The 17767-nt window shown below is 43.9% G+C and overlaps 1 protein-coding gene across 7 annotated transcripts in view; it reads right to left on the bottom strand.

Moving 5' to 3' along the window:
- LOC109877207 (exocyst complex component 7) overlaps positions 1-17767 on the bottom strand; it is a 25309-nt gene extending 7542 nt beyond the window's left edge. For 5 of the 7 annotated variants that reach the window (XM_031814395.1, XM_031814396.1, XM_031814397.1 and 2 more), the window contains exons 1-14: positions 17605-17767; positions 17204-17269; positions 16706-16890; positions 14550-14655; positions 13231-13438; positions 10087-10632; positions 9567-9713; positions 7902-8044; positions 7166-7318; positions 5125-5223; positions 4800-4859; positions 4371-4506; positions 4162-4245; positions 280-400 (exon numbers count right to left, since the gene is read on the bottom strand). In XM_031814395.1, the coding sequence (XP_031670255.1) occupies positions 280-400; positions 4162-4245; positions 4371-4506; positions 4800-4859; positions 5125-5223; positions 7166-7318; positions 7902-8044; positions 9567-9713; positions 10087-10632; positions 13231-13438; positions 14550-14655; positions 16706-16890; positions 17204-17269; positions 17605-17664 (2114 nt within the window). In that variant the 5' untranslated portion in view covers positions 17665-17767. The remainder of the gene's footprint in view (positions 1-279; positions 401-4161; positions 4246-4370; positions 4507-4799; positions 4860-5124; positions 5224-7165; positions 7319-7901; positions 8045-9566; positions 9714-10086; positions 10633-13230; positions 13439-14549; positions 14656-16705; positions 16891-17203; positions 17270-17604) is intronic. The other 2 variants (XM_031814399.1, XM_031814398.1) reach the window with 2 other exon arrangements.

Raw genomic sequence — 17767 nt, 5'->3', positions numbered from 1 at the left:
TGTATAGTCATATATAAGACAACTGCTGGGACTGCCCAGGCAGAGCTCCTGATTGACATGTGTACTATGGTGCATTGAGTTGGTTGGAACCTCTCCAGCGCGCTGACAATAAACAATGGTTCATTTAAGATTGACTTTGAGTATCCCTGTGTAAGAATTTTTTCACAACACCCTGTTCATTAATATGCAAGGCCCTAATGCCAGACTCAAGCAATGGTTCATCCACACTGAATATTACAGCTAACACACACTTTGGAAATGTACAAAGAGAGGGCCTACTTCTTTATTGACTTGAGGATGTAGTTGTAGTTGTTGAGGAGGAAGATGGCCCCGAGAGCGTGGTCCTCGTACACCTTGGCCTTACTCTGTAGGTTGTACTGGAGATGCTCCAGCACTTTACCTGGAAAAGGGAAATCATGAACATCATGTAAAACCACGTAGCCACCACATGGGGGCAGTCAAGGTTCCTCATGTAAAACCACATAGCCACCACATGGTGGCAGTCAAGGTTCCTCATGTAAAACCACATAGCCACCACATGGTGGCAGTCAAGGTTCCTCATGTAAAACCACATAGCCACCACATGGTGGCAGTCAAGGCTCCCTATTAAACCACATAGCCACCACATGGTGGCAGTCAAGGTTCCTCATGTAAAACCACATAGCCACCACATGGTGGCAGTCAAGGTTCCTCATGTAAAACCACATAGCCACCACATGGTGGCAGTCAAGGCTCCCTATTAAACCACATAGCCACCACATGGTGGCAGTCAAGGTTCCTCATGTAAAACCACATAGCCACCACATGGTGGCAGTCAAGGCTCCCTATTAAACCACATAGCCACCACATGGTGGCAGTCAAGGTTCCTCGTGTAAAACCACATAGCCACCACATGGTGGCAGTCAAGGTTCCTCATGTAAAACCACATAGCCACCACATGGTGGCAGTCAAGGCTCCCTATTAAACCACATAGCCACCACATGGTGGCAGTCAAGGTTCCTCGTGTAAAACCACATAGCCACCACATGGGGGCAATCAAGGTTCCTCGTGTAAAACCACATAGCCACCACATGGGGCAGTCAAGGTTCCTCGTGTAAAACCACATAGCCACCACATGGGGGCAATCAAGGTTCCTCATGTAAAACCACATAGCCACCACATGGGGGCAGTCAAGGTTCCTCATGTAAAACCACATAGCCACCACATGGGGGCAGTCAAGGCACTTGAACTAAACACCACCTGTGGCTGATTCTGACTCATAATCAGGGGTGAAAGTAGATTATGGGACCTCCAGTATAGAATTTACTTTCTTTAGAGCCAAAAGCCCAAAGCCAGCATATTGCCTTAGCTTAATGGCGTCCGCATGCTTCCCAGCCGAAACAGTTCGGAAGAGTTTGTGCATATATTATGACAACATTTTGTATTGTTTTTCTTCGTTTTGTACTTCGGTAAGAGTTTTTCAGTTGTTCAGGCACACACATTTTTTTCTTGAGGCAGGCTGAGGTCGGTAGCTGAAGTCTACCCCCCATCGTCTGTGATTGGTCAACAGTAGGGATTTTTCAGTAAAGTCTTTCTTGTCATTCAATGAGAGACGACTGGTTTTTATGCATATTTTTTCAGAGAAAAACTGCACCAAACATCTTAGTACCCACCAAACACCATAGTACCCTCCAAGCTCGTCATCAAGCTCGAGACCCTGGGTCTCGACCCCGCCCTGTGCAACTGGGTACTGGACTTCCTGACGGGCCGCCCCCAGGTGGTGAGGGTAGGCAACAACATCTCCTCCCCGCTGATCCTCAACACTGGGGCCCCACAAGGGTGCGTTCTGAGCCCTCTCCTGTACTCCCTGTTCACCCACGACTGCGTGGCCACGCACGCCTCCAACTCAATCATCAAGTTTGCGGACGACACAACAGTGGTAGGCTTGATTACCAACAACGACGAGACGGCCTACAGGGAGGAGGTGAGGGCCCTCGGAGTGTGGTGTCAGGAAAATAACCTCACACTCAACGTCAACAAAACTAAGGAGATGATTGTGGACTTCAGGAAACAGCAGAGGGAACACCCCCCCCATCCACATCGATGGAACAGTAGTGGAGAGGGTAGCAAGTTTTAAGTTCCTCGGCATACACATCACAGACAAACTGAATTGGTCCACTCACACAGACAGCATCGTGAGGAAGGCGCAGCAGCGCCTCTTCAACCTCAGGAGGCTGAAGAAATTTGGCTTGTCACCAAAAGCACTCACAAACTTCTACAGATGCACAATCGAGAGCATCCTGGCGGGCTGTATCACCGCCTGGTATGGCAACTGCACCGCCCTCAACCGTAAGGCTCTCCAGAGGGTAGTGAGGTCTGCACAACGCATCACCGGGGGCAAACTACCTGCCCTCCAGGACACCTACACCACCCGATGCTACAGGAAGGCCATAAAGATCATCAAGGACATCAACCACCCGAGCCACTGCCTGTTCACCCCGCTGTCATCCAGAAGGCGAGGTCAGTACAGGTGCATCAAAGCTGGGACCGAGAGACTGAAAAACAGCTTCTATCTCAAGGCCATCAGACTGTTAAACAGCCACCACTAACATTGAGTGGCTACTGCCAACACACTGTCAATGCCACTGACTCTACTCCAGCCACTTTAATCATGGGAATTGATGGGAAATGATGTAAATATATCACTAGCCACTTTAAACAATGCTACCTTATATAATGTTACTTACCCTACATTATTCATCTCATATGCATACGTAGATACTGTACTCTATATCATCGACTGCATCCTTATGTAATACATGTATCACTAGCCACTTTAACTATGCCACTTGGTTTACATACTCATCTCATATGTATATACTGTACTCGATATCATCTACTGTATCTTGCCTATGCTGCTCTGTACCATCACTCATTCATATATCCTTATGTACATATTCTTTATCCCCTTACACTGTGTATAAGACAGTAGTTTTTTTGGAATTGTTAGTTAGATCACTTGTTCGTTATTACTGCATTGTCGGAACTAGAAGCACAAGCATTTCGCTACACTCGCATTAACATCTGCTAACCATGTGTATGTGACAAATAAATTTGATTTGATTTGATTTTAGATGTAAAGTTGCGAAACTAAGATCTCGGCAAAAACGTGCAAATTAATGACAGAATTCTTGATCTATCTTAGATCAATTCTGAATAGAAATTTGGCTTGTCACCTAAAACACTCACAAACACAATCAAGAGCATCCTGTAGGGTTGTATCACCGCATGGTACAGAAACTGCTCCGCCCACAACCGTAAGGCTCTCCAGAGGGTAGTGAGGTCTGCACAACGCATCACCGGAGGCAAACTACCTACCCTCCAGGACACCTACACCACCCGATGTCACAGGAAGGCCAAAAAGATCATCAAGGACAACAACCACCCGAGCCACTGCCTGTTCACCCCGCTATCATCCAGAAGGCGAGGTCAGTACAGGTGCATCAAAGCTGGGACCGAGAGACTGAAAAAAAGCTTCTATCTCAAGGCCATCACTGTTAAACAGCCATCACTAACAAAGTGGCTGCTGCCAACCTACAGACTCAAATCTCTGGTCACTTTAATAAATGTAATAAATGGATTTAATAAAGGTATCACTAGTCACTTTAAATAACGGCACTTTAACAATGTCTACATGTCCTACATTGCTCATCTCATATGTATATACTGTACTCTATACCATCTACTGCATCTTGCCTATGCCGCACAGCCATCGCTCATCCATATATTTATATGTACATATTCTTATTCACCTCTTTTCATTTGTGTGTATACGGTAGTTGCTGTGAATTTGTTAGATTATTTGCTAGATATTACTGCACTGTTGGATCTAGCATTTCGCTACACTCACATTAACATCTGCTAACCATGTGTATATGACCAATAAAATTTGATTTGATTATTTTGAGGAAGTGTAAACTGGCTACGGTGTCTCAAAATGGACAAACTGTACTATTGCCACTTTTTAAAATGATTTTTAAGCGAAGGTATGCGAGCCCACTCGACTTCGGCTAGCCGCCAGCTGAACTGAAGCATGCGGACGCCTTAAGACCCAACGATTCAGCGTCTTGCCCTTGTCAAAGGTCATTCTGGATATTAGACACAGCCATGTTGAACACTCACAGACATAAGGACTCAGTGCTCTCTGATCGTCATTCCCCTTGGACTCCTGACTGTCTGATGGCTGTTCTTCTGATTCATCTGCATCTGGTGAACAAAACAATTCTATATCTACACATCTAATCTCAATGAGGAAAAACCAACCATCTAATAGCCATCTAGTTTTGTAACCGAACACTCAATCTAATAAAACAAAGAGAAAGACTCCGTACCAGTGTCATGTTGAACGTCCACCTGAACACTACTGGACACCTCCATAGTTACTGTGTCACTGTCTACATCATGAGGATAAAGGATGGACCGAACAGCATCTGCAAAGGACAGCAACTGCTGCAGGAATAGAATTGTCTGGAGACAGTAAGAGAATTAACATATTAGACATATTATTAACATATTAGACATCTTTAGTTAGGTCAGTTCAAATGGGATAAAAAATAAAAGATACTTTATTCTACATTTAGTGAGAAACTGACGTGTCTTCTGTCTAGTATCCCATGATACAACAATATAAGGAAACAAACCCTCTCTGGAACAAAACACCCTTGTCCTTACACAAATCTAGATAAGCACATCGGCATTACTGATTCACTTAATTGAATGGAAACTGATGGAGAGGAAACATCAGAGAAGAGAGCTGTTACATTGCTGTTGAATTCATGCACCGTTCCATCCTTGGACATACTCTCCCTATCAGGGTTGTTCTGTGAGAGAAAGGGGAAGATTACAATTCGGGGTTGAGTTTCTCAAAGCTTCCAGATCGTTTTAGTCATTGGAATGTACGCAATCACGGCCCAAATAAATGATCTCAGTGCTATGAAGCTTTTGGGAAACTCACCCGCTTGTCTGTCTGATTAAATCATATTATTACACCGATCCAGTCAGAGGTTCCCTTGCTGGATGATGAAATGTTCTATATTTCAAAGTCCTTCCAACTGAAACAATCTTTGAATGGTTAGAATGTCGTACCTTGACGTGAGCAGAAAAGTCCGTCAGTGCTCTGGCTGCCAGGGTCTTCATAGATGTAACGAGTTTGGAAAACTTGGCCAAGGTGCCGCTTGTTGTGCACTGACAGGCAATATGAAACATGACATCACACAGTCAGCCATAATAATACAGTGGTGGACTAAAGTTTTCAGAATGACACAAATATTCATTTTCATAAAGTCTGCTGCCTCAGTGTCTTTATATATTTTTTGTCAGATGTTACTATGGAATACTGAAGTATAATTACAAGCATTTCACAAGTGTCAAAGGCTTTTATTGACAATTACATGAAGTTGATGCAAAGAGTCAATATTTGCAGTGTTGACCCTTCGTTTTCAAGACCTCTGCAATCCGCCCTGGCATGCTGTCAATTAACTTCTGGGCCACATCCTGACTGATGGCAGCCCATTCTTGCATAATCAATGCTTGGAGTTTGTCAGAATTTGTGGGGTTTTGTTTGTCCACCCGCCTCTTGAGGATTGACCACAAGTTCTCAATGGGATTAAGGTCTGGGGAGTTTCCTGGCCACGGACCCAAAATATCGATGTTTTGTTCCCCGAGCCACTTAGGTATCACCTTTTGCCTTATGGCAAGGTGTTCCATCATGCTGGAAAAGGCCTTGTTCGTCACCAAACTGTTCCTGGATGGTTGGGAGAAGTTGCTCTCGGAGGATGTGTTGGTACCTTTCTTTATTCATGGCTGTGTTCGTAGGGAAAATTGTGAGTGAGTCCACTCCCTTGGCTGAGAAGCAACCCCACACATGAATGGTCTCAGGATGCTTTAATGCTGACATGACACAGGACTGATGGTAGTGCTCACCTTGTCTTCTCCGGACAAGCTTTTTTCTGGATGCCCCAAACAATCGGAAAGGGGATTCATCAGAGAAAATGACTTTACCCCAGTCCTCAGCAGTCCAATCCCTGTACCTTTTGCAGAATATCAGTCTGTCCCTGATCTTTTTCCTGGAGAGAAGTGGCTTCTTTGCTGCCCTTCTTGACACCAGGTCATCCTCCAAAACTCTTCGCCTCACTGTGCGTGCAGATGCACTCACACCTGCCTGCTGCCATTCCTGAGCAAGCTCTGTACTGGTGGTGCCCCGATCCCGCAGCTGAATGGCGCTTGCTGGACTTTCTTGGGTGCTCTGAAGCCTTCTTAACAACAATTGAACCGCTCTCCTTGAAGTTCTTGATGATCCGATAAATGGTTGATTTAGGTGCAATCTTACTGGCAGCAATATCCTTGCCTGTGAAGCCCTTTTTGTGCAAAGCAATGATGACGGTACGTGTTTCCTTGCATGTAACCATGGTAGACAGAGGAAGAACAATGATTCCAAGCACCATCCTCCTTTTGAAGCTTCCAGTCTGTTATTCGAACTCAGTAAACATGACAGAGTGATCTCCAGCCTTGTCCTGGTCAACACTCACACCTGTGTTAACGAGAGAATCACTGACATGATGTCAGCTGGTCCTTTTGTGGCAGGGCTGAAATGCAGCGGGATTTTTTTTGGGGGGGGGATTCAGTTCATTTGCATGGCAAAGAGGGACTTTGCAATTAATTGCAATTCATCTGATCACTCTTCACAACATTCTGGAGTATATGCAAATTGCCATCATACAAACTAAGGTGAACATTTATATTTGTGTCATTCTCAAAACCTTTGGCCACGACTGTACATTTCCCTCAGTATACTGACCCCAATTCCAGACAATTCAGGAACACTGAAATTCCAATTCTCTTCAATGCTTTTCAAGGAGGAAAGTTTGGAATTGGAATTTGGTTACCTTTCTGAATTGACTGGAATTTAAATATAATTTACCCCAACCCTGACCCCCCCCTGACCATTACAACCCCTGACCCTGACTCCCCAGACCATGACACCCCTGACCACACCCCTGAGCATGACCCCAACCATGATCACCCCCTGACCCCAACCCTGACCCCCCTGACCATGACACCCCCCCTGAGCACACAACAATAGAGAGAAAGCTCAACTTTACACTGTCCTCTCAGGATTATATGGCACCTTTAGTAACATGTTAAACTCTTTGTCCTCCTCCAGGAGACGGCCCAGGACAGGTAACATGGCGACAAGGGCTGTGTAGTCGTGACGTGAACAGGCTCGTCTGACAGAGGACACGATGTTCTCCCCATTCTGGATCAGCTGGTTCAGAGCCACCTGAAGGAAATAAGATTACAATTACAAATTAGAACAACTTTATTGTCCACGCAATGTGGACATTTGTCTTCGGCTTCACCACATAAAAACAGACATTAAACACCCTCATGAGCACATCCTTCTCAAGACCATTAAATAAACTCATAATCAAAGTACAAAAGTGCTGCAGTGCAAGATTATGTACATAACACCATGTACATAACAGCACGTACATAACACCATGTACATAACAGCACATACATAACATGTACATAACACGTACATAACAGCATGTACACAATGACATCATTGGTCTAAAACTAGAATCATCAAGATACCCGACAGCCAGGGAGTCCAAATAAATCCACATCACCCCGGTAGTGTAAGATGTAGAACCATGTGTATATATAACCATGATGGTTATACACCTGTAATGAGCTCCATTATGAAGAGCTCCCCATATGAAATGTTTGTTTGTTTTGTGAATCATCTGGCCACTGTGAAGCCTTATAATAGCCAAAAGCAAACATTCACAGTTGTGCAGACATTGACAATAAAGTTGTAATATTTTATTCATCACATTTTAATATCCTTCACTTCTGACCTGGATGAGAGTTTCAAAGGTATTGGAGCAGTTCAGAGGGAAGACTTTGGACACCATGGTGTATTCACTCTTGGCCAGGGACAAGAAGGCTGTGATGCAGGCCATGTAGGTCTCAATCTCAATGTGTAATATGCTGTCCCGCCCTAGTGACACAACACAGGAGTGAAAGGGTGAGTGCCATGGAAATATCATTAACACTACATATCATCTATCTATAGTTTAATGAAACCTTTATTTAACCAGGGAGTACCTTGATATAAGGAATCCTTTATTCTACCAGGAAGTTTGAAATAGAGTCCTATATATAACCAGGAAGTACTTTGATATAAGAAATAAAGGGTAATTATTTTAGGGAAACCTGGATCCATGGCATGCTTAGTAATATGTTCACAAAGGAATGTGCAAACAGAAAAGCATCCCCTGTAACTACAGTGGCTTGTGAAAGTATTCACCCCTTGGCATTTCTCCTACTTTGTTGCCTTACAACCTGCAATTAAAATAGATGTTTTGGGGAGTTTGTATAATTTGATTTATACAACATGCCTACCACTTTGAAGATGCTAAATATTTTTTCTTGTGACACAAACAACTTGAGCGTGACTTGAGCGTGCATAACTATTCACCCCTCCAAAAGTCAATACTTTGTAGAGACACCTTTTGCAGCAATTACAGCTGCAAGTCTCTTGGGGTATGTCTCTATAAGCTTGGCACATCTAGCCACTGGGATTTTTGCCCATTCTTCAAGGCAAAACTGCTCCAGCTTCTTTAAGTTGGATGGGTTCTGCTGGTGTACAGCAATCTTTAAGTCACACCACAGATTCTCAATTGGATTGAGGTCTGGGCTTTGAGATCTAGGCCATTCCAAGACATTTAAATGTTTCCCCTTAAATCAATTGAGTGTTGCTTTAGCAGTATGCTTAGGGTCATTGTCCTGCTGGAAGGTGAACCTCCGTCCCAGTCTCAAATCTCTGGAAGACTGAAACAGGTTTCCCTCAAGAATTTCCCTGTATTTAAAGCCATCCATCTTCTCTTTGTTGCCTCTCTGATTAATGCCCTCCTTGCCTGGTCTGTGAGTTTTGGTGGGCGGCCCTCTCTTGGCAGGTTTGTCGTGGTGCCATATTCTTTCAATGATTTAATAATGGATGTAATGGTGCTCCCTGGGATGTTCAAAGTTTCAGATATTTTTTTATAACTCAACTCTGATCTGTACTTCTCCACAACTTTATCCCTGACCTGTTTGGAGAGCTCCTTGGTCTTCATGGTGCAGCTTGCTTGGTGGTGCCCCTTGCTTAGTGGTGTTGCAGACTCTTTCAGAACCGGTGTATATATACACTGAGATCATGTGACACCTAGATTGCACACCTAGATTGGACTTTACTTAACTAATTATGTGACTTCTGAAGGTAATTGGTTGCACCAGATCTTATTTAGGGGCTTTATAGCAAAGGGGGTGAATACATATGCACGCACCACTTTTCAGTTTTTTTGAAACAATAAAAAAAAATCATTTCACCAATTTGGAATATTTTGTGTATGTCCACTACATTAAATCGAAATAAAAATCTATTTAAATTACAGGTTGTAATGCAAAAAAGGGGGATAAATACTTTTGCAAGGCACTGTATAACCATCATGAAGGTGGTGTGCAAGGTGGACTTTCATGACCTGTTTTTTTGTTCTTCTTGACGGCAGAATCCACACGCCTGCTCTGCAACACCGGGCAGAGGAGGTTCCTACTCTTGTGGTCCTTCAAACCCTTCATGGAGCAGTCCAACTGATTGGAGCGCACCATGGCGTAGTGGGCCTTGAGATCTGTGGAACAATAACAGCTCGACTGATTACAATGACCACTGATCAATGGAGCAAAGGGTGTTTATGTTATGAATCCTAGGAAAGGGTGTGTATGCTATGAATCCTAGGTCCGCTGTGGCAGAGATAAACCGTGTTACAGATACACGAGCCCTAGAACATAAAGAAACAGATACAACAAACATATAATACAATGAAGTGAAGGATAATTGTGCAGGGAGAGGTCAGGGAAACCCCCCCAGAGGGGACATGTGGGAGGGTCTTGGCCCTCACCAAAACGTCAGTTCAGTTACGTATATTTAAGAAAGCTAATTGATACAGATACGCCTCCACCCTCTCAATAGAAGAGATGCCACCAAGACTGCGTTTAACTTACCAAAGGCTGAGCTGGGCTTGGGTCTGAAGTATGGCAGGATGTAGGAGGTGGAAGCTGGGGGCTTGGGTTTGCAAGATGGGAAGGTATGGGAGGTGGAGTCTCTAGGCAGAAATGGGATGGACTCCAAAGACGGTTGTCTAATATCGGGAATATTCAGTCTGCTGTACGGCTTCGAGGTGGATACCTTGGTGAAAGAGCTACTGGATTCCAGTTTTCCGAGGGAGTCTAGTGATGAATTCTTGTCTAGTGATGGCTTTCTGTCCAGGGACAGCGTTTTGAATTTACCAAATGACTTCAGGCCGATCATCTTGGTGAACAGGCTGTTTGCTTTCAGTTTTCCAAGAGAGTCCATTGATGGCTTGTTTTCTATTGATGGCTTTCTGCCTAGAGACTGTGTTTTGAGTTTGGAGCAGTAGGACTTATTGGTGAAAAAGCTGCTGGGCTCCAGTTTTCCCTGAGAGTGGTGGGATGGGTTTCTTTCCAGTGACCGTGTTTTGAATTTGCTGGCAGAGACTCTCCTCTTAGCTGTCAGAGCTGCATCCTCACCTGGATTAACACTGACATCATTAGCACCCTCATCTGGATTAACACTGACATCATTAACACCCTCATCTGGATTAATACTGACATCATTAGCATCCTCACCTGGATCAACACTGACATCATTAACACCCTCATCTGGATTCATACTGACATCATTAACACCCTCATCTGGATTAATACTGACATCATTAGCATCCTCACCTGGATTAACACTGACATCATTAGCACCCACTGACATCATTAACACCCTCATCCTGATTAATACTGACATCATTAGCATCCACTGACATCATTAACACTGACATCATGAGCATCCACTGACATCATTAACACTGACATCATTAACACCCTCATCTGGATTCATACTGACATCATTAACACCCTCACCTGGATTAATACTGACATCATTAGCATCCTCACCTGGATTAACACTGACATCATTAACACCCTCACCTGGATTAATACTGACATCATTAGCATTTGCTGCACTCTGCCTTTAACATCAGGGTTTGGTTCAGTAGGGGCAAGCAACATAGAACACGTATTTGCAACGTCTTATTAGACATGTTTCAAAATAGTTCTTTTTTTCCTAAAGAACACTACCCAAGAATCCACTGAATTATGTGGTTAAACTTTACACCAGGGATGGGATCAATTCCATTTAGAAAGTAAAAAAACAAATTCCAATTGCACATTTTCCTCACTGAAAAGCATTGAAGTGAATTGGAATTTCAGTGTACTTCTGGAATTTACTGGAATTGACCCCAACCCTGGTTTACAACATGGACAAGAATGCTGAGAGTAGGGACCTCCTCCTGTTAGTGACAGAGACATACTACAGGTGAACAGGTAGTACCACTACCTTATCTACAGTATCAGCCAGGTGGAGATGGGCAGCACCACTACCTTACCTATCAGCCAGGTGGAGATGGGCAGCACCACTACCTTACCTACAGTATCAGCCAGGTGGAGATGGGCAGTACCACTACCTTACCTATCAGCCAGGTGGAGATGGGCAGCACCACTACCTTACCTACAGTATCAGCCAGGTGGAGATGGGCAGCACCACTACCTTACCTACAGTATCAGCCAGGTGGAGATGGGCAGCACCACTACCTTACCTACAGTATCAGCCAGGTGGAGATGGGCAGCACCACTACCTTACCTATCAGCCAGGTGGAGATGGGCAGCACCACTACCTTACCTACAGTATCAGCCAGGTGGAGATGGGCAGTACCACTACCTTACCTATCAGCCAGGTGGAGATGGGCAGCACCACTACCTTACCTACAGTATCAGCCAGGTGGAGATGGGCAGCACCACTACCTTACCTACAGTATCAGCCAGGTGGAGATGGGCAGCACCACTACCTTACCTACAGTATCAGCCAGGTGGAGATGGGCAGTACCACTACCTTACCTATCAGCCAGGTGGAGATGGGCAGCACCACTACCTTACCTACAGTATCAGCCAGGTGGAGATGGGCAGCACCACTACCTTACCTACAGTATCAGCCAGGTGGAGATGGGCAGTACCACTACCTTACCTACAGTATCAGCCAGGTGGAGATGGGCAGCACCACTACCTTACCTATCAGCCAGGTGGAGATGGGCAGTACCACTACCTTACCTATCAGCCAGGTGGAGATGGGCAGCACCACTACCTTATCTACAGTATCAGCCAGGTGGAGATGGGCAGCACCACTACCTTACCTACAGTATCAGCCAGGTGGAGATGGGCAGCACCACTACCTTACCTATCAGACAGTTGGAGATGGGCAGTACCACTACCTTACCTATCAGCCAGGTGGAGATGGGCAGCACCACTACCTTACCTACAGTATCAGCCAGGTGGAGATGGGCAGTACCACTACCTTACCTATCAGCCAGGTGGAGATGGGCAGTACCACTACCTTACCTACAGTATCAGCCAGGTGGAGATGGGCAGCACCACTACCTTACCTACAGTATCAGCCAGGTGGAGATGGGCAGCACCACTACCTTACCTACAGTATCAGCCAGGTGGAGATGGGCAGCACCACTACCTTACCTACAGTATCAGCCAGGTGGAGATGGGCAGCACCACTACCTTACCTACAGTATCAGCCAGGTGGAGATGGGCAGTACCACTACCTTACCTATCAGCCAGGTGGAGATGGGCAGCACCACTACCTTACCTACAGTATCAGCCAGGTGGAGATGGGCAGTACCACTACCTTACCTATCAGCCAGGTGGAGATGGGCAGCACCACTACCTTACCTACAGTATCAGCCAGGTGGAGATGGGCAGCACCACTACCTTACCTACAGTATCAGCCAGGTGGAGATGGGCAGTACCACTACCTTACCTATCAGCCAGGTGGAGATGGGCAGCACCACTACCTTACCTACAGTATCAGCCAGGTGGAGATGGGCAGTACCACTACCTTACCTATCAGCCAGGTGGAGATGGGCAGTACCACTACCTTACCTACAGTATCAGCCAGGTGGAGATGGGCAGCACCACTACCTTACCTACAGTATCAGCCAGGTGGAGATGGGCAGCACGACTACCTTACCTACAGTATCAGCCAGGTGGAGATGGGCAGCACCACTACCTTACCTATCAGCCAGGTGGAGATGGAGATGATGTCCTGAAGCCTAGTTTGGGGTATGAGTTGTACCTCCTCCACTCCGCCTGCAGACCCATTCAGTGACTTTTTGTCCAGGACATCCAGGATTCTGACTGTCTGCACTGGCTTGCTGTAGCGCCCCAACAGGACTTGGAACTCGGACTCCAACTGTGACTTGGCACTCTCTAAACGACCTCTCTGCAAAAACCGTTAGAGTAGTGTTGGGGTCAATTCCATTTCAAACCCAGTCAATTTAGAAAGTAAACCAAATGTCAGTTCCTATTCCAAATGTTCCTCATTGAAAAGCATCGAAGAGAATTGAAATTAGAATTTTAGGGGACTTCCTGAAATGACTGGAATTGAACCCAACTGTGGTTTAGAGATCTTAGTTTACTACCATACCCCGTTCAAAGGCACTTAAATATTGTTTCTTGCCATTTACCCTCTGAATGGCACACATACACAATCCATGTCTTGATTGTCTCAAGGCTTAAAAATCCTTCTTTAACCTGTCACCCCCCCCCCCCCCCCCCCCTCCCCTCATCTACACTGATTGAAGTGGATTTAACAAGTGACATCAATAAGGGATCGTAGCTTTCACCTGGTCAGTCTATGGCATGGACAGAGCAGGTGTTCATGTTCTGTACACTCAGTGTGTGCTGTACGTTCAAATCGGAGGATCTAACAGTTATTGGATATAGTGATTTAAATCTTACAGTTATTGGATAATGTCTATATAGTGATTTAAATCTAACAGTTATTGGATAGTGTCTATATAGTGATTTAAATCTAACAGTTATTGGATAGTGTCTGTAGTGATTTAAATCTAACAGTTATTGGATAGTGTCTATATAGTGATTTAAATCTAACAGTTATTGGATAGTGTCTATATAGTGATTTAAATCTAACAGTTATTGGATAGTGACTATATAGTGATTTAAATCTAACAGTTATTGGATAGTGACTATATAGTGATTTAAATCTAACAGTTATTGGATAGTGTCTACATAGTGATTTAAATCTAACAGTTATTGGATAGTGTCTATATAGTGATTTAAATCTAACAGTTATTGGATAGTGTCTGTAGTGATTTAAATCTAACAGTTATTGGATAGTGACTGTAGTGATTTAATAGCGACCATCTCTTCTAGTAAAATAAGGCATCTTGTGATTAATGAGCACCCTTTCACTGAAGCGAAGCATACTCTATTCTCTTGTCCAACTGTTTGATAGTATTCATACGTCTACAAAGAGAACCTGGCTTGATTGAATTAGAGATGGCAACAGACATACATGAAGACAGTGTTACCAGCATATTCAGCTCAGGCCCGTCCGGGTCTTCCTGTTGAAAGTACTCCTCTGCTTTCTTGAGTCGGTGAACACAGGCTAGATAGTCAGATAGTCTTCCTGTAGGCCTTTGCAAAGAAACACGTACATACAGAAAAAAATTATGTATTTAATTCTAAAATTATCAGTTGATCAGTCATGTATTTGACACACATAGTTGACACAAATATGACTATTCTCCCTCTCCCTCTCCTTCTCCCTTGACCCATACTGAATGTCTATTAACAGAACATCATACTGAACCTCTATCAACAGAACATACTGAACCTCTATCAACAGAACATCATACTGAACCTCTATTAAAGAACATCATACTGAATGTCTATTAACAGAACATCATACTGAACCTCTATTAACAGAACATCATACTGAATGTCTATCAACAGAACATCATACTGAATGTCTATTAACAGAACATCATACTGAACCTCAATTAACAGAACATCATACTGAACCTCAATTAACAGAACATCATACTGAACCTCTAACAGAACCTCAATTAACAGAACATCATACTGAACCTCTAGTAACAGAACATCATACTGAATGTCTATTAACAGAACATCATACTGAATGTCTATTAACAGAACATCATACTGAGGGACAGTGCACATTAATCAACGTTTCAGTAAAAGTGCCGGTTTTAGCCACCCGGCTAATTTTCAACCGCAGTCCCTGGGCAGGTTATTAAAAACAATTACAATATAGACAATAGCAACATAGAACAAGCAAGACATAGCAACATAGGACAAGCAAGACATAGCATACAGACAGAGCAACATAGGACAAGCAAGACGTAGCATACAGACAGAGCAGCATAGAACAAAAAGCAGCAAGACAAAATTCATAAAAGCAACAAAGTGTTTCCACACCTCACAAGCTACAGACAACATGGAGAGCGGCAACACACAGCTAGGGACCATGTTCACAAATCTGATGGACCTTTAGCCATGTCTTCAAGCATTTTGTGAAAGTGTGATATGTGGTGCAGTTATGTGTGTCTGATGGCAGTGTATTCCAGACATGGGAAGCTCTCACAGAGAATGCAGATTTACTAAAGGTGCTTTTCCTTAGGGGAACTATACAGTCACCTCTCATGGCAGACCTTGTGGATCTGCTGCCATATGTCTGGGTTTTCTGTTTAACAAAAATATTGAGTGGAGGGGGAGCCAGGCCATTGAGGATCTTGAATACAAGACATGCGTCGGTGTATTGCACAAGATTTTCCCAACTCAAGAGCTCATGCTTTCTAAGGATGTGACAATGATGATGGCTATTGGGCTTCCTATCAAGCACTTTGAGAGCCTGTTTGTAGACAGACTGAATAGGTTTTAATGTTGTACAGCAAGCTTGGGCCCAACTAGTCAAGCAGTATGTTAAGTGGGGGAGTATCATATATTTAAAGTACAGTTTTGCTACCTCTGTAGTCAAACAATTTCGTATAAATCGGAAATTAGCTAAGTTGAATTTGGTTATTTGAATTACCTTTTTCACATGCTTTTTAAAAGAGAGGTTGGAATCAAGTATGATGCCAAGGTACTTAAAATCGGATACCACCTGGAGCTTCTCCCCTGACACATAGACATCTGGCTCAGTAGCATCTGTTGCCCTCTTTGTGAAGAACATGCAAACAGTTTTTTTCACATTGAGAAACACGAGTCACTGAGCCACTTTGTAACCTGGACCATTACAGTAGTGAGTTCTTGTGCAGCTTGTTGTTTGCATGCACATATATCACTGTATCATCTGCATACATTTGAACTTCAGACCCAGTACAGACAGAAAGAACATTAAAGAACATCATACTGAACCTCAATTAACAGAACATCATACTGAACCTCTATCAACAGAACATCATACTGAACCTCAATTAACAGAACATCATACTGAACCTCAATTAACAGAACATCAGTAGTACTCTTTTCACTCTCTCGTGGTTTCTCAATACAAACTGTGCTGGCTTGGATCATTGTCCTTTTCCAGTATATTTCCAGCAACTAAATGTAACCTAACCAGGTCAGTGCAGGCCAACTCCACACAGTATTGTGAATAGGGTATACGAGGTCAAATATGGGGCTTGTGTGAGTGTGTGTGTTACATCGTTCTCCCTACTCTCACCCCTGTATGATGACCTTGTCTGTGTCTCGGACGGCTTGGTAATGGCTGATGGCATCGTCCAGGTAGAATAATGTCTTCTGCGTTGTCCCCTTCAGCTGCAGTAGGTTCTGTGTGCTGTTGTGCATGGGAATGACCGAGTTCTCCAGGTGCTCCAAACGGCCCTCCAACGACGAGAGAATGGACACCTAGGACACCACACCTTGAGCTACACTGTCTCACGTTAAAGCTTGCATAGAACTGAAGCTATCTTAAGACATGGCATTTGCAATTCAATACATTAACTCACCAATACGTTTTAGCTAATAATATTCTGTAAGAACTCAAGTAGTAGCACATTTGAGGTGTGGTACTCAGTTCCAGTGCGCTCCGGCCCATATCAAACACTGATTTAATTCATATCTGTGACACAGTAACTTTAGTTGGACACAAGTCAGGTAGCTAACAGTTAGCTAGCTTAGGTAAGAGGATTCAAGTTCTTTGATTTCAGATTAAGCTTACCATGCCTTTAGTCAGCTGATCACTTCTTTTGAGGCTGTCGCTAACGAATGTCAGCAGATCTTGATCCTTGAGAAGAAAACGGATTGGTAGCTAGCTAGTTTAATCTAATTTGGCTAACGTTAGCTCTCCCTACATATTATTGTCGCATTTAATGAGGCTACAGTGAGTTCTCATACAAATAGTCAAAACGTTAGTAAGTCTACTACTCTAGCAAGCAATGTCATATAATATTTGGACAGACATGTGAAGTGTTCACTAGCCATTGTGTGGTCTGAATGACACCCTAACCCAGGCGTGTTACTAGATACAAGCTACAGCTGCTAACGTTAGTCCTAGTTCATGGACGAGAACTTGATTTGCTAACGCTAGCTACTGTAATTAGCCAGCGAGCCTAACGTTACCCGTTTGAGCTTCTCCTCAATCTTCTCTCGCCACAAATATGTTTCATCTTTCGCAGTCATTCTGTTGACAATTCCCTTTTTAGGTATAACTTTACTATTTTATTGTCAAGCATTTGTAAAACAGTTCACCCCCTGCCAGGTAAATGAGTTAGCCAACTGAACC

This window comes from Oncorhynchus kisutch, unplaced genomic scaffold (genome assembly GCF_002021735.2).
Source record: "Oncorhynchus kisutch isolate 150728-3 unplaced genomic scaffold, Okis_V2 Okis06b-Okis10b_hom, whole genome shotgun sequence".
Taxonomy (NCBI): domain Eukaryota; kingdom Metazoa; phylum Chordata; class Actinopteri; order Salmoniformes; family Salmonidae; genus Oncorhynchus; species Oncorhynchus kisutch.
The sequence above is the reverse complement of the archived record's forward strand: the minus strand, read 5'-3'. Positions and strand labels throughout refer to the sequence as shown.